The 13568-nt window shown below is 57.4% G+C and overlaps 1 protein-coding gene across 1 annotated transcript in view; it reads left to right on the top strand.

The window, feature by feature from the left end:
- The window catches only part of PTPRU (protein tyrosine phosphatase receptor type U), a 66460-nt gene that overhangs the window by 31564 nt on the left and 21328 nt on the right, over window positions 1–13568 (top strand). Inside the window, exons 9-17 of the mRNA XM_086626274.1 lie at window positions 829–938; window positions 1382–1583; window positions 2396–2498; window positions 2633–2906; window positions 4522–4558; window positions 5035–5173; window positions 8993–9150; window positions 11753–11943; window positions 13104–13176. Of these exons, the coding sequence (XP_086482400.1) occupies window positions 829–938; window positions 1382–1583; window positions 2396–2498; window positions 2633–2906; window positions 4522–4558; window positions 5035–5173; window positions 8993–9150; window positions 11753–11943; window positions 13104–13176 (1287 nt within the window). The remainder of the gene's footprint in view (window positions 1–828; window positions 939–1381; window positions 1584–2395; window positions 2499–2632; window positions 2907–4521; window positions 4559–5034; window positions 5174–8992; window positions 9151–11752; window positions 11944–13103; window positions 13177–13568) is intronic.

Below are 13568 nucleotides of genomic sequence, written 5' to 3'. Positions count from 1 at the left end.
TGCCTGTCGGCCTCGTAATTAGAACTGAACAAAAGCTGTAAAAAAAATATAAAAAAAGAAAGAAAAACGAGGGGAAGAGCAGAGGGACGCAAGGAGAAGGTGCGTGTTCCGGGCGCCCAAACCCGCAGCAGAGGATGCTGCTGGTGACTTGTGGTCTTTGCCGAGATGTCACCTCTCCTCCTCCTCCTCACTGACCCCCCGTCGGGTCGAAATATCCAGAGGAAAGAAGCGGATATTGATCCCGGCGCTGTCGATCGCTGTTGTCGTTTGCCGTTATTATTATTGGTGGCGTTAATTAGAGGGGAAGGCCGGGGCGCGTCAAGCCTGTCCGCAGATGAGGATGTTATTGCTCGCTGCGGGGAGCACCAGCAACATCTCCCGAGGATTCCGGTGGCTCCGGGAGGGAATTTGGGTTGTATGGGAAAAGGGAATTATTTTTTTTGAGCGTTTTCTCGCACTGGTGAACTTGGATGAGCTCTGCCGGCGACGGCACGTAGGGACCTGCGCTGTCGGAAACTGAGGGTGCCATGCCAGAAACGGTACCCGTGGGGTTCGTGCCGTGGCGTGGGGACATCCCGCCCCATGGCGAAGTGCCACCAGCGGCCCCGGGAGCACGGCAGGAGCATCATTGCCGTGGGGAGCATCGCCCTGCGGAGCCACCGGCCCCGTCCGGTGACACGTGCCGGAGCGGGGTGACATGACAGAGGGGATGGGGTGGCTCGCTTGCGGAGAAGAGCTATGGCAGTCGCCTGGAGGGGTTTTCCAAAGGATTTCTCCTTCCAGCTCGGTTTCTTGCTGCATCTGAGCACGTCCCGTTTCCCTCCCCAGTGCCCGGCGGCATTGCCTCGGAGTCCCTCACCTTCACCCCGCTGGAGGACATGATATTTCTGAAGTGGGAGGAACCGGTGGAGCCCAACGGCCTCATCACGCAGTACGAGGTACAGCCCGGCCGGCGGCGGCACCCACGGGGGACCCCTGGGGACACAGGAGGGTGTTGGGGGCGTGCAGTGGGGGAGATGTGGGGCAGCTGCCGCTTTCGGTCGTGGGGATTAGGGCAGCTGCAGCATTACTGCTTCCCCCGAGCGCGGCTGCAGCTGCTGTCACCCTGTCCTGCTGGCAGGGTCACCAGTATCATCCAGCAACAGTTTTTCCAATGAACCTCTGCTTTGGATTGACCCCAAAAAGCATCTGCCTTCCATAGGCTGCCCCTATGACCGTCCGCTCCTCTGAATCCATCCCTTTAACCCCCTCTCCTCCAGGATCCGGGGCCTCTCCACCAGGATCCAGGGTCTCTCTGCTGGGATCCAGGGTCTCTCTGCCTGGGTCCGGGGTCTTCCCCCTCTCTTGTGGCCACTGCTGATGCTCTGCCCTGTCCCTGCAGATCAGCTACCAAAGCATTGAGTCTTCCGACCCGGCGGTCAACGTGCCCGGCCCGCGACGCACCGTCTCCAAACTCCGCAACGAGACCTACCATGTCTTCTCCAACCTCCACCCCGGCACCACTTACCTCTTCTCGGTCCGGGCCCGCACCGGCAAAGGCTTTGGCCAGACAGCGCTCACCGAGATCACCACCAACATCTCCGGTAGGTTCCCCTGGGCTCCGTGCTTGGTGCTGGTGCTTCTCCTCTGGGCCGGTGTGCTCCGGTAGGTTTTGGTGACTGGCTGCTGCTATCGAAGGGTGGTTTTGGTGGTGGCAGCTGTGCCGCGAGCCCCCCGGCAGCCCCCCGAGCCCATCAGCTGGGCTGCCTGTGGGTCTCCGGCTGGGGATTCTGGCGAGCCGGGTACACCGGTGCTGTCTGAGCTGTCAGTGCACAGTCGAGGGATTAATTTAGCTTTTTTAATTAACCTCACAGTACTCAGGGCTGTTTGCTTCTGGCCGTGGCGTCGCTGTTAACGGGGCTGAGATGAGCCCTAACGGGGCACAGAAATGGCAAAGTGGCGCAAGCCGGACCCCGGCGGCTGCGAGTGATGGCTGGGAGGCCACAGAGCTGTGCTGGGCAGGAGGAGGGGTCCTTCCCCTTGGTCTGGGGGTGCTGCTGGGCTGGCTTGGGCGTGCTCCTGCCCTGGGTGGGATGCTCGTGCGGGTGATTCGGAGCGGTGCTGTCCCTGGGGCGCATCTTGGGGCCGGAGCATTTGGGTCCTGCCGAGGTCGGATCCTGCTCCCGTCTCCTTTCTCAGCGCACGCCCGCGGCTCCTCTCCCAACTGTAACCCTTGTTCATGACCTCCAGGGTTTTTTTTTATTTGGAATAATTCCGATTACATCATTCAGCAATGCCTCGCCACCAGTGAGGCTGCCTGTGCCTCAGTTTCCCCCTTGAGTGGTGGGAGCAGCCCTGAGCCCATTCCTGGGGACCAGGACTCACCCCTGCCTGCTCTCCCCTGCTCCCTTCGCAGCTCCCACCTTCGACTACGGGGACATGCCGTCACCGCTGAGCGAGTCGGAGAGCACCATCACGGTGCTGCTGCGGCCGGCGCAGGGCCGGGGGGCTCCCATCAGGTAGGTTGGGGCTGCTCGAGGGCGAGACCCCCCCATGGAACGGGGTGGTGGGGCATGGACGGCGGGATCAGGTGCTGAGGGGAAGGGCAGGATGGTCCTTTCCATGTAACTAACGTGCTCCTGGTCCTCACCAGCACCTACCAGGTCATCGTAGAAGAAGAGCGGCCCAAGAAGCTCAAGCGGGAGCTGGGTGGGCAGGAATGCTTCCCGGTGCCGCTCACCTTCGATGACGCCGTGTCTCGTGGCTCCGTACACTATTTCGGGGCCGAGCTGCCCGCCAGCAGCCTCACTGAAGCCAAACCCTTCACCGTGGGGGACAACCAGACCTACAGCGGCTACTGGAACCCACCCCTGGAGCCCAAGAAGGCATATCTCATCTACTTCCAAGCCATGAGCAACCTCAAAGGGGTGAGTAGCTGTGGGACCTCCCTCTCCATCCAGTGTCTGGGATCCTGCGGAGGGGTGGTGAGGAAAAATGGGACTTGGTTTAGATCCCCCTCCCATGGATGCCCACTCGGGGCTCACCCCCAGTGTCCTGCCTAGGGGCAGCTGGTGCTCCGGACCACCCTCGCACCACAGTGGGATCACAGATAGGTGTCCCCCTTCCTCCCAGCACCCCGGGGCTGTCCCTGTCCTGCTCCCAGTGCTGGTGGCCACCCTCTGCCACCCACTACAGTCCTAACTGGGACCCCAACCAGTGCCGGTGCTGGACACGCCACCTTCCCAGGGCTGATCCTGGGGTGGAAAAGGACCATTTGAGCAGCAAGAGCGGCGCATGCATTACTGGGACTTGCTGCCAGCGAGAGCTCCTGGGAAACTGCCGAGTTTCTGGCCTCGGCCCTGCCTGCTCCGGCTCCTTCTCCAGCACCAGCGCCCTCATCCCCTCACCGTCAGATTCCCTGTGGGGACCCTTCTTGGTGTCACCTGCTCCAGCAGCTCCCGTCCCACCCCGGAGCAGGAAGAGCTGTGAAAGCGAAGCAGCATGACCGCAGCAGCGTCCTCATCCCACACAGCTCCGGTCTTGTGGAAAGATGCCGGTTTTTTAATCTTGTCCTCCACTCTGGGATCATTTACACCTCGCTGGGTTGTAATTAGGGCTGAGATGGACGAGGAGGATCCTGGCGCTGGCTCTGCTGGATAATAACGAGTGGCTGATGCTGGTTTGTATCTTTCCTGCTGGGAGGCAATGGATTTGTCCCAGCTGCCATCAGACGTCGTGGAAAAAGCTGGATCCCTGCTTGGATTTTTTTTTTTTGTGGTTTTCATGCTGGATGGAGCAAGAAGCAGAGAAGCAAGAGCTGGTGACCTTGCGGGGAGCTGTGCTGGAGCCGGCCCTGCCCCGGACACGCTGCGTGGGCCGGTCTCGGTGCGAGGCTGGATGGAGCTGCGTTGCCAGCACGGGTGTCCTGAGGGGCCGGAGGGTGCACGAGGAAGACAATGGTCCTGCCGAAACGGTGCTTTTTATTTTGCAACAGAAGTTGGATATACGGAAAGATGGAATATTTTAAACTGAACCCATCCCTCAAAAATGCAAATGCAAAAAACTGTTGGGAGACCTGACCTGAAAGCCCTCGCGGCGGCGTTGGCTGCGTGCGCAGAGCGCCGGGGATGGGGCTTGAAAACTTTGACTGATGAAAATGAAAATACCCGGAGCGATGACCTGGGAGCGTTTTAGCTGCAGTCGGTGCCATGCCGGTGAGCTGCGGCTCGGCTGGGTCTGCGGGTCCCTCCTCCGATGCTCCTGAGCTGTGCCAGCCCCGGTGTGCCGGGAGCGATGGCCTCAGCTCAAGGGGGGGACGCTGCTTTAGGGGACGCCGGGGACGGATCGTTGAGCAGTGTGTGTCCCCCCAGGAGCTCCACTGGCTCAGCACCGGGTCCTGCAGCACAAGTCACCCGCAAACTCCCTCGCTTTGGGGGGGTCAAAGCACCAAGGGACCAGCCTTGCGTCCTCCAGCCTCGCTCGGAGTGGAGCTGCCGAAGTGCTCATCCGATGCTGATTCCCCCCTTTCTTTTTCCTCTGTAGGAAACACGGCTGAACTGTGTCCGGATTGCCCGCAAAGGTGAGCACTCCCTTTTCCAGCCAGCATGATCCCATGGTCGGGGCCGTGCTGGTGGGTGCCGTTACCAGCACCAGTCAGTGTCCGCGTGGTGGTTTGTTACAGTCCCATCTCACGCTCTTTGTTTCCTGCTTTCTTCGATGCCTGAGTTTTTTACCTTGGCTGGGTTTTTCCTCTTGATGCCGTTATGGCGGTGGGAGGCCAGAGTGGTGCTGGATCTGGGGATGGACAAGCTTAATGCTGGGCGTGATGAAAGGTGGCACAAAGGGACCATGTCACCCCACGGGAACCAAGGCAGGGACTCGCCCACGATGCCGGCGCGGCATTACAGCGCACCGTAACATCTCGGTGGAATAAAATGTGTTCAAGGAGCAATGTGCATCCCGTGGGATGAATCCCAGGGTTTTTCCATCTGATGTTGCCAAACTCCTGCCGGAGCTGAGTGTTGACCCCTCCTGCCTGTCCTTGTCCCCTGGCAGCTGCCTGCAAAGAGAGCAAGCGTCCCTTGGAGGTGTCGCAGCACTCGGAGGAGATGGGCCTGATCCTGGGGATCTGTGCCGGAGGGCTCATCGTCCTGATTATCCTCCTGGGAGCCATCATCGTCGTCATTCGCAAAGGGTAAGGAGTCCCAGCGTCGTGACTGGTGCCAACATCCATCCTCCTCCTCCCAGCCCAGCCCTTCTCCACCACCCCAGCGCTAACTGGGAGTTACTGGTGGTGATACTGGTGCGTCGGGCAGACACCAAACCCTCCCTCTAACTGCTGTTCTGTGCGCTTGTGTGTCCCGCTGGGCACTGTGCTGTCCTTGCTCTGTGGCACCGGGCACAGCAGGAGGCTCTGGGGACGCCGAGGACCAAGGAGTGAAGTCCCAGGGATGTCCCTTCTCCTTCTGCAGCTTTGTTCACCGTCCCTCTTCCCTGTATTTTTCAGTCTTTTCCCTCTTTTTCTGCTCCTCCATGGCTTCATGCTGCTCTGTCAATTCTGCATCGATGGCAAAAGGGGCACTGGGTTGGTGCTGAGCCTGGCTGTCCCCGTGCCACCGGCTCTCCCCCTGCTAACAGCAGCTGGGGGACCCCGGGACGTGCAGCCCTGCACCCCTCCAGCCCCAAATTACAAAAATCAGCTTAATCTACACTGAGATATTGTCTCAGGGCTTCCCCACTGCCTCGGCCAGCCCCGGGCTGGATCTGGCTACGTGAGCGTGGCTGTCGGGGTCTGGCTGTGCCGGTGCCCTGTTGTCGGCACGGGTTGGAGATGGGGCTGCGTACGGTTCCCTTGCATCCAGCTGGCGTTCCTGGAGTCAGGGAGGGTGGGAAGACACTGTCGCTATCACCTCTTCGCCGAGCACCCCCTGGGATGGCAGGTGAGCACCCACTGCCTCCCAGCACCCAGGGGTGCTCGGTTCTGGGGTGACGGCTGAAAACAAAACTCCATCCATGGCTCTTGCCTGAAAACAGGAGCAGTGTGTCCTGCTGAAATACTCAGGCAGACTCCGGCTCTTGTCCTGGGCTCCAGTTTCTGGAGAGCATTGGGAGGGAGCAGCATCTCCCTCCGCTTCCTCTGGGATCGCTGCTGCCCACCCCGGGGTGCTCGGACCATCCCACATCCTCCTGGGCTTGTTTTAATGGGAAACCACTGAGCTTCCAGGGAAATGTGAGCAACCCCTGGCTGTGAGTCTCCAGCTGGGCTCTAAATGAGTTGTTAAAATTTGGGTGCACGCAGGAGGGGAGGTTTTCCCAGGGCTGATGATCCCTGGGGACCCCCAACCCATTCTCCCACCCCAGGGAGGGGTCCCTACGCTCTCCAGCTTGCTGCTGTGGCCATCACGGTGGCCTCGGGGTGGGGGGAAAACTTGGTGGGGTGGGAGGGAGGAGGAGAAGGGCTTTTCGGGACACTCGTCCCCGGGAGCGCCGGGGATGCGGCCGCTGCTTTTGGCTCAGGCGCAGTGTCCTGGAAAGCAGCTTTTTCCCGTGCGCTGAGCCGGGGGGGCTCTGAAAGCGGGAGGGAAAGGGCAGCAATTACGCGCCTTCCCCGCACAGGGCTCAGCATGATGGGAGGAGAGTACGGTAACAGCCGTCGGGGAGAGAAAAATAGCAGAGCACAACCTCAGCCCCCCTAAATCTGCAGATTTATTTCTGATTTCGTTTGCCCGTAAGGGATTCTTCCTGATTTACACCAGCTGGAAAAGATGTGTAGCATCCCTGAGCACTGCGAGAGGAGCGGGAGTGGCTCGTGGCTCCCTGTCCACTGTTAACTCTGGGGTGATGCCCGGGATGGTGCCCGTGTGTGTGGCATTAGGTCCATCACTCAGGTGCCAATGAGTTTTGGGGAGCGACCTGGGTGCCATTGCCAGCACTGCAGGGCGGGAGGAGGAGGAGGAGGAGCAGCTTTGCTTCAGCATCCTGGAGTGAACCTGTCGAAGGACAAAGCGGAGCCACAAATCGGAGCCGGTGCTGCGGGCCCTGAATTTGGGGCTGGTGGGATGCTGGGATGAGCCCACAAATCTCCTCCGGAGCATTTGACTGCTGGAAAAACACTGACGTGGTGGGAAGGGAACACACCCCCAGAATATGGCCCCCTCTAATGAACGGTGCGCTGGAAACGCGGTGTCCGACCCTGTTTTCCCCACTGCAGTTCCTGGCCCCTGACCGGCTCCCTGGGGAACACCCAACATTTTGAACAATTTTGCTGTTCAGCCTCGGATGAGGGTGCCATGGACACCCCACTGCTGACCCGGGGACTGTGGTCACCCTGAGAGCTGGTGCTTGGGCACTGCTGCTGGATACTGGCTCCTGCCCCGAGTAAATCACCTACGGATGCAAAAATGGAGCCGCGTTTCTTTACGGTGCATTTAATTTTCCGGCAGCCGAGTTGCCCCATACTCCCCCTCCACTTCCCTATGCTGGAGAAAAGCTGCTTATGCAATTTCTGCTGTTCTCTTTGTTTGCACGCTTGCCAGGAGGAACTACTATTCTTATTCCTATTACCCGTAAGTAATTGTCATTCTCTTTCTCCTTCGCCCTTCCTCCCGGCCACCCCCCTTGTCCTGCTCCTCCGACAAGTCCTTTTCTCTGCCGACTACATTTTAAGGGCCTCTTTAGCTCCAGGAAAATAATGCTGCTGAGCTCGTTAGAGACCGAAGGGGGAAGGGTCAGTGATTCCAGGTTGAATTCTGGATTTTGGCAGCATTTTGCAGTGTCCCGGTCCCATCTCGGCTCAGATCTCCTATTCAGCCTTCTCCTGGTTTGCTCCCTGCTTTGGCTTCTTGGGAGCCTGATGGTGCCTCTCAAAAACACTCAATCAGTCTTTTTTTTCTTTTTCCTAAACGTCTCTAATTTGGAGTGTCAGGTTCTGTCCCAGCGAAAGCTTCTGGTCTTTCCCAGCATCTTCATTAGGTGCCTAATGGGGACCTTGCACAGGGGGAAAGTGGGTCCCCAGCGGGTGCTGAGCGCATGTGCGGTCCAGGGGTTCAGCCTGTCCCATGGGATGGGTTGACCTCCCTCAAATGGTTTTAATGTCATAGAATGGTTTGGGTTGGAAGGGACCTTCAAGATCACCCAGTTCCAACCCCCCTGCCATGGGCAGGGACACCTTCCACTACACCAGGTTGCTCAAAGCCTCATCCAACCTGGCCTTGAACACTTCCAGGGATGGGGCAGCCACAACTTCTCTGGGCAACCTGTTCCAGTGCCTCACCACCCTCAGAGGGAAGAATTTCTTCCTTAGATCTCATCAAAATCTCCCCTCTTTCAGTTTAAAGCCATTGCCCTGTGTCCTGTCACTGCACACCCTTGTCCAAAGCCCCTCTCCAGCTTTCTTGTAGCCCCTTTAGGTACTGGAAGGCTGCTGGAAGGTCTCCCCGCAGCCTTCTCTTCTCCAGGCTCAACAACTCCAACTCTCAGCCTGTCTCCATAGCAGAGGTGCTACATCTCTCTTGTCATTTTTGTGCCCTCCTCTGGACCCGCTCCAACAGCTCCACATCTGTTTTTTTGCACTGTGCAGCACAGTGATGCATGTGGCGCGTTGGATTGTCCCCGTTGCAGTGAGGTGGTGTGGGGTGATGGGTGGGTAATGCCTGGGGAGATGGGACCAAGGGAGAGCTGGGGCCACCCTCTGCAACACCAGCTGACCAGGGAGAGCCTTCTCTTGCCCAAGGTGTGCTCCCAGGTGCTCCAGCTATGGAGTGTTTTCGGGGGGGGACATTTAAGATGAGCAGCTGGAGTTGCTGCAGCTGATGGAGAACGACCCACCTTGGTCTGTGACCAACTTGGGGCACCAGAAAACCAAACGTGGTGACTGCTGGGGGAAATAATCCATCCTGCTCCCCAAAATAACCCAAGCTTGGTAGCTTTGGGGGATCTTACAGCACCGTTAGGTCAACCTTGCTTACGTGTGCTTCTTCCCTCTCCTTCTCCTCCTCTTTGCATCCCGCTGCAGAAAACCAGTCAACATGACCAAAGCGACCATCAACTACCGCCACGAGAAGACGCACATGATGAGTGCCATCGACCGGAGCTTCACCGACCAGAGCACGCTGCAGGAGGACGAGCGCCTGGGGCTCTCCTTCATGGACACCCACAACTACAGCAACCGGGGTAAGGAGGTCCCTGCTAATCCCTAAATATCCCAGAAACAGCTGAAATATTTATCCCGGGCTCCGCAGCGGGTATCGTATCTATTTTAGCCTCATTGTGCGGCACGTTGCAGGCTTTTCCACGCGTAAACTTCTGAGGGCATCGGTCTGATCTGTGTCTGTCGTGACTTTTATCCTCAGGCAGGTTTTGCTGGAGGCAAAACCACTCGTGGGCAGCTGGAGCTGAGTCTCTGCATCTCGGCCTCTGGAGATCTGAGCTGGTGGCCGGGAGGATTGAGGCTCTTTGTGGGTTCAAACGCTGAAATCCCAACTTTTGACTTACATCGAGGCTGAAAGCTTTGCACCCACCTTCACCCGGCACACCTTTGCTCCCCCGTGCTCTGCGCAGCCCTGGGCTTCGAAGGGTTAAAGAGCCACCGCGTCCCATCCGAGGCAGCCTGATAATTTAACACCCACCGGAGTATGCATCTCCATGTAAAATAACTCGTGGGATGCCCCAGTTTCAACCATATGCTAATAACATCTGTTACAGGAACGCCGCGATGCCGCTTACCCACGGCTCTTCTCCGCGGCTGCGGGATTCCTACGCTCCCTGGCATTGTCTCGCGGATAATAGAAGCCCAGAGGGCAAATTTTTCCTCCTCTTCATACGTCTCGCTCGATGTATTATTTTTTCACTTACTGTCCTCGAAACGCTCATGGGCTGGTGGGTGTGGGAGCGGGCTGAGCTGGGGCTGCTGGTCCTCCGTTTCCGTAGGGAAAGGGCTGTGGGGCCGGATCCTGCGCCCACCCGCTCCCTCGCTCCGCTGCTGGCGACTCCTCATCCCTCTGCTCGGGTAGAGGAGGAGATATGGGGAGTTCAGGGTCTCTGCCGCAGCTGGGGACATCTGCTGCGGCCACCCCCTGCCTATAAGCATCATTGATTAACAAAGATAAATGAACGGGCTGCTCGGTGACCGGCTGGGGCTGTTCCCCACCGTGCCTCAGTTTCCCTCGAATTTAAACAAAGTTGTTGATCCTTCTCATGGGAGGCTGAGTGGGTCTTCAACGTGTGGCTGTGCGGAGCTGTCGGCACCTCGCAAACGCCTGCAATTAATTCCTCGTTAAACCTGGCGGCTGGTGTGCCCGTCAGCTGTGGCATGGGGCGCAGCTTGGCATCCTGGGTTGTCCTGTTGGTTCAGTCACGTGTTGGCAGCCTCGAAGGGAGATGTTTTCTGGTTGTAAAGGTTGGAGCATTGGCTACTTGGGGCTTGAGATACCTGGTGGAGACTGTGCTCTGTGCCTCTGCTGCACGCGTGTTGCATGGGCAGCCAGGAGGTGCAGGCAGGGGGTGAGGGGCTGCCCCTTGTGTTTGAGCAGGCCAGAGAATCACAGAATGGTCTGAGTTGGAAGGGACCTTCAAGATAATCCAGTTCCAACCCCCCTGCCATGGGCAGGGCCACCCTCCACTACACCAGGTTGCTCAAAGCCCCATCCAACCTGACCTTGAACACTTCAGGGATGGGGCAACCACAACTTCTCTGGGAAACCTGGTCCAGTGTCTCAGCACCCTCTGAGTGAAGAATTTCTTCCTTAGATCTCATCGAAATCTCCCCTCTTTCAGTTTAAAGCCATTGCCCCGTGTCCTGTCACTCCACACCCTTGTCCAAAGTCCCTCTCCAGCTTTCTTGTAGCCCCTTTAGGTACTGGAAGGCTGCTGGAAGGTCTCCCCAGAGTCTTCTCTTCTCCAGGCTCTCCATCCATTCTTCACCCAGCCTGTACTTGTGCTTGGGACTGCCCTGACCCAAGTGAAAGAAAGAAAGAAAGAAAAGAAGCCTGGGAGCTTTGCAAGCCAGCCAGCAAGGGCGTTTTTTTTAAAGTGTTGTTAGGAGTAACTACGTCCAGGATGCACCGCCTTGCAAAGCTCCTTCCCGGCAACGTTCCAGGCTGGGTGCTGCAGGATCCGTGCCTGCCGCATCTCTTGGCAGCAGCGGAGAGCGTCGGGTTTTGTGCAAACCCAGGTTTCGGGACCCGGTGTGGGACCTGGCCCTGACAAAACCAGGCGAGATCTTAGTCTGATCCTGCTGGTAATTACACGGCGGAGGCACAGAGCGCGTAAACACTGCGTAAAGTCCCCCGTTAACCAGCAGTGAGCTCCATTCGTGCCAGCGCTGGGAGTAAGGTGCCAGTATCTAACGGTGAGCAAAATTAACTGTTGAGCTGGGCTGGAGACTTTGGCAACGTGATTTTTCAAGTCGGGACTTTGTGTGTATATCGGGGCACGGAGCTCTGACTGGTCAGGATGGGAGTGAATTGCTCCAATTGATGGGAAATAAGCTTATTAACCCCCTTAAGGTTTTGCCCACTGATTTCTAAGAGATCTGCTGTGGTCCTAAGAAGCCGTAACGGGTATTTTCAGCTTTGTGGTGTAGGAATAGCTGCAGAGAGCATGGAGGGGTCTGGACCACTTGCAGCCCCCAGAGCGAGACTGGCTGCAGTACCAGCATCTTCTGGGGATGTTTCCAGGTGCCCTCTCGTCCCTCTGTGGGCATGAGAAGGTGATGGGGACACCATCCAAAGCTTTGCTCCCGTGACAGTCCCTGGTTCTCTCTCCGCTTCTATAGGTGACCAGCGCAGCAGTGTGGTCAACGAGTCCAGCAGCTTGTTGGGGGGCTCCCCCCGCCGCCAGTGCGGCCGCAAAGGGTCCCCATACCACACCGGGCAGCTCCATCCTGCTGTGCGGGTGGCCGATCTCCTCCAGCATATCAACCAGATGAAGACGGCAGAAGGTTACGGCTTCAAGCAGGAGTACGAGGTGAGAGCACCTTGTGCTGGTGTTTTGGGAAGGTGGGAGGTAGGATGGACAAGGTGGTAGGACCCGTGTGCAAGGAGAAGACACTCCAGACCTGGAGCTGTGGTGGTCTGGACAGCAGGAGCCAGAGCTCACATCTCTCTGGGCAGGCATTGCCTGCACGTGGGGTGTCCTTGGGGCTGGCTTGAATCTCTGGTCCTGGCAGCTCAGGATTTAATCGTCAGCTTGAAAAGGTCCCTGAGATGAGCCAAAGCAGCCCTGCCAGCCCACACCTCTCCTGCCTGCACTGCATCATCCCATCTTTCCTGCAAGGGCTGGGGATGCTTCTCCCTTTCTCAGGTCCTCCTGGGCACCATGACGTCATGTTCTTCTGCTCTCCAACATGCTTGTCCTGTGGCGAGCTTGGCCATAGCCTAAGGACGAGCAAATCCTCTACAATCTAGCACCTCCCAAGACTGTGGAGACCCTTGAGAGAGGGTGATCCCAAGGGGAGGGGGGACCCCCATGGGTCGTTGGCCATGATGTGCCCATCCCACCTCAATGGACCACATGTGTCTGCCGCAGTGCACCCGACAGGGTTGATTTCCCAACTCCTCGGTGTCCCTCAGGTCCAGGCGATTGAAATTTCCTGGTGAAATTACTGTTTAATGCTTAGTTGTTTCAAGTGCAGGAGCCTTTTTTTTTTTTTCTCTTCTCCCCCCATCTCTTTTCCATATTGGCCAAAGTGGGGTTTGCCATAATCGTTAGTGCTCCTTGAAAAGCTGCCGTGTGTTCTTGGAACTAGTCATTTGAAAGCACTCAGATATTATGGGAGGGGAGAAAACGTGTAATTTCCTTCCACTTTCCTCCTTTTATGCCAATCTATGGATGTTGCTGTTATTACACGCAAACCTGTTCTGTGCTGGGGAGAGAAAGGGACTGGGGAGGTTTGGAGAGAGAGAAAAAAACAGCCAACCTTGGAAAAAAAACCCAAACAACGGTCTATAATTTGCTGGAAAATGGGGCATTTTGTGGACGCAGCAGAAGCGTGTCGCTGGCAGAGCGTGCGATGGAGCTGGGGCTGCCGGGGTGGGGTGGGTGGACCAGTGGGGTGTCTGCCTCCCGCACCCTGGGGTCTCCCACTGTCCTGGCCTCGGGTGGTGACAGCTGTCCCTTCCTTACAGAGTTTCTTCGAAGGCTGGGATGCTTCGAAGAAGAAAGACAAGACCAAAGGGAGACAGGATCATGTGTCGACATGTGAGTGCCTTTAGCGAAGGCTTAGACACCCCGAACACCTTCAAAAACCTTCTCAAGGGCTTTGGGACTTTTTGTTTTGGTAGATGCATGGTCTGTGGCAAAGAATAAACTGGTGGGGTTGGGGTGGTCAAAGGCAGTGGAAAGTGCGAGGGTCCCAGCCTGTGGGCATTGGCCACTTGAGCAGGTTGGAGGGATGGAGCTGGGCCAAGCGTTGACCTCTGGAGCTGGAGAACTCTTTCTTGAAGATCTTGAGGTGCTTGAAAATTATTGATAAGGTCACCATGGTCTTCTGGGTGGTGCTGGAAAGCCCCAGATAACCTGGAGTATGTTTTCTTGCGTGGACTTATGAGAAACTGGAACCTTGTCCTAGTGACCTTCTGGTGTGGATGTGC

This window comes from Tauraco erythrolophus, chromosome 24 (genome assembly GCF_009769465.1).
Source record: "Tauraco erythrolophus isolate bTauEry1 chromosome 24, bTauEry1.pri, whole genome shotgun sequence".
Lineage (NCBI taxonomy): Eukaryota > Metazoa > Chordata > Aves > Musophagiformes > Musophagidae > Tauraco > Tauraco erythrolophus.
The sequence above is the reverse complement of the archived record's forward strand: the minus strand, read 5'-3'. Positions and strand labels throughout refer to the sequence as shown.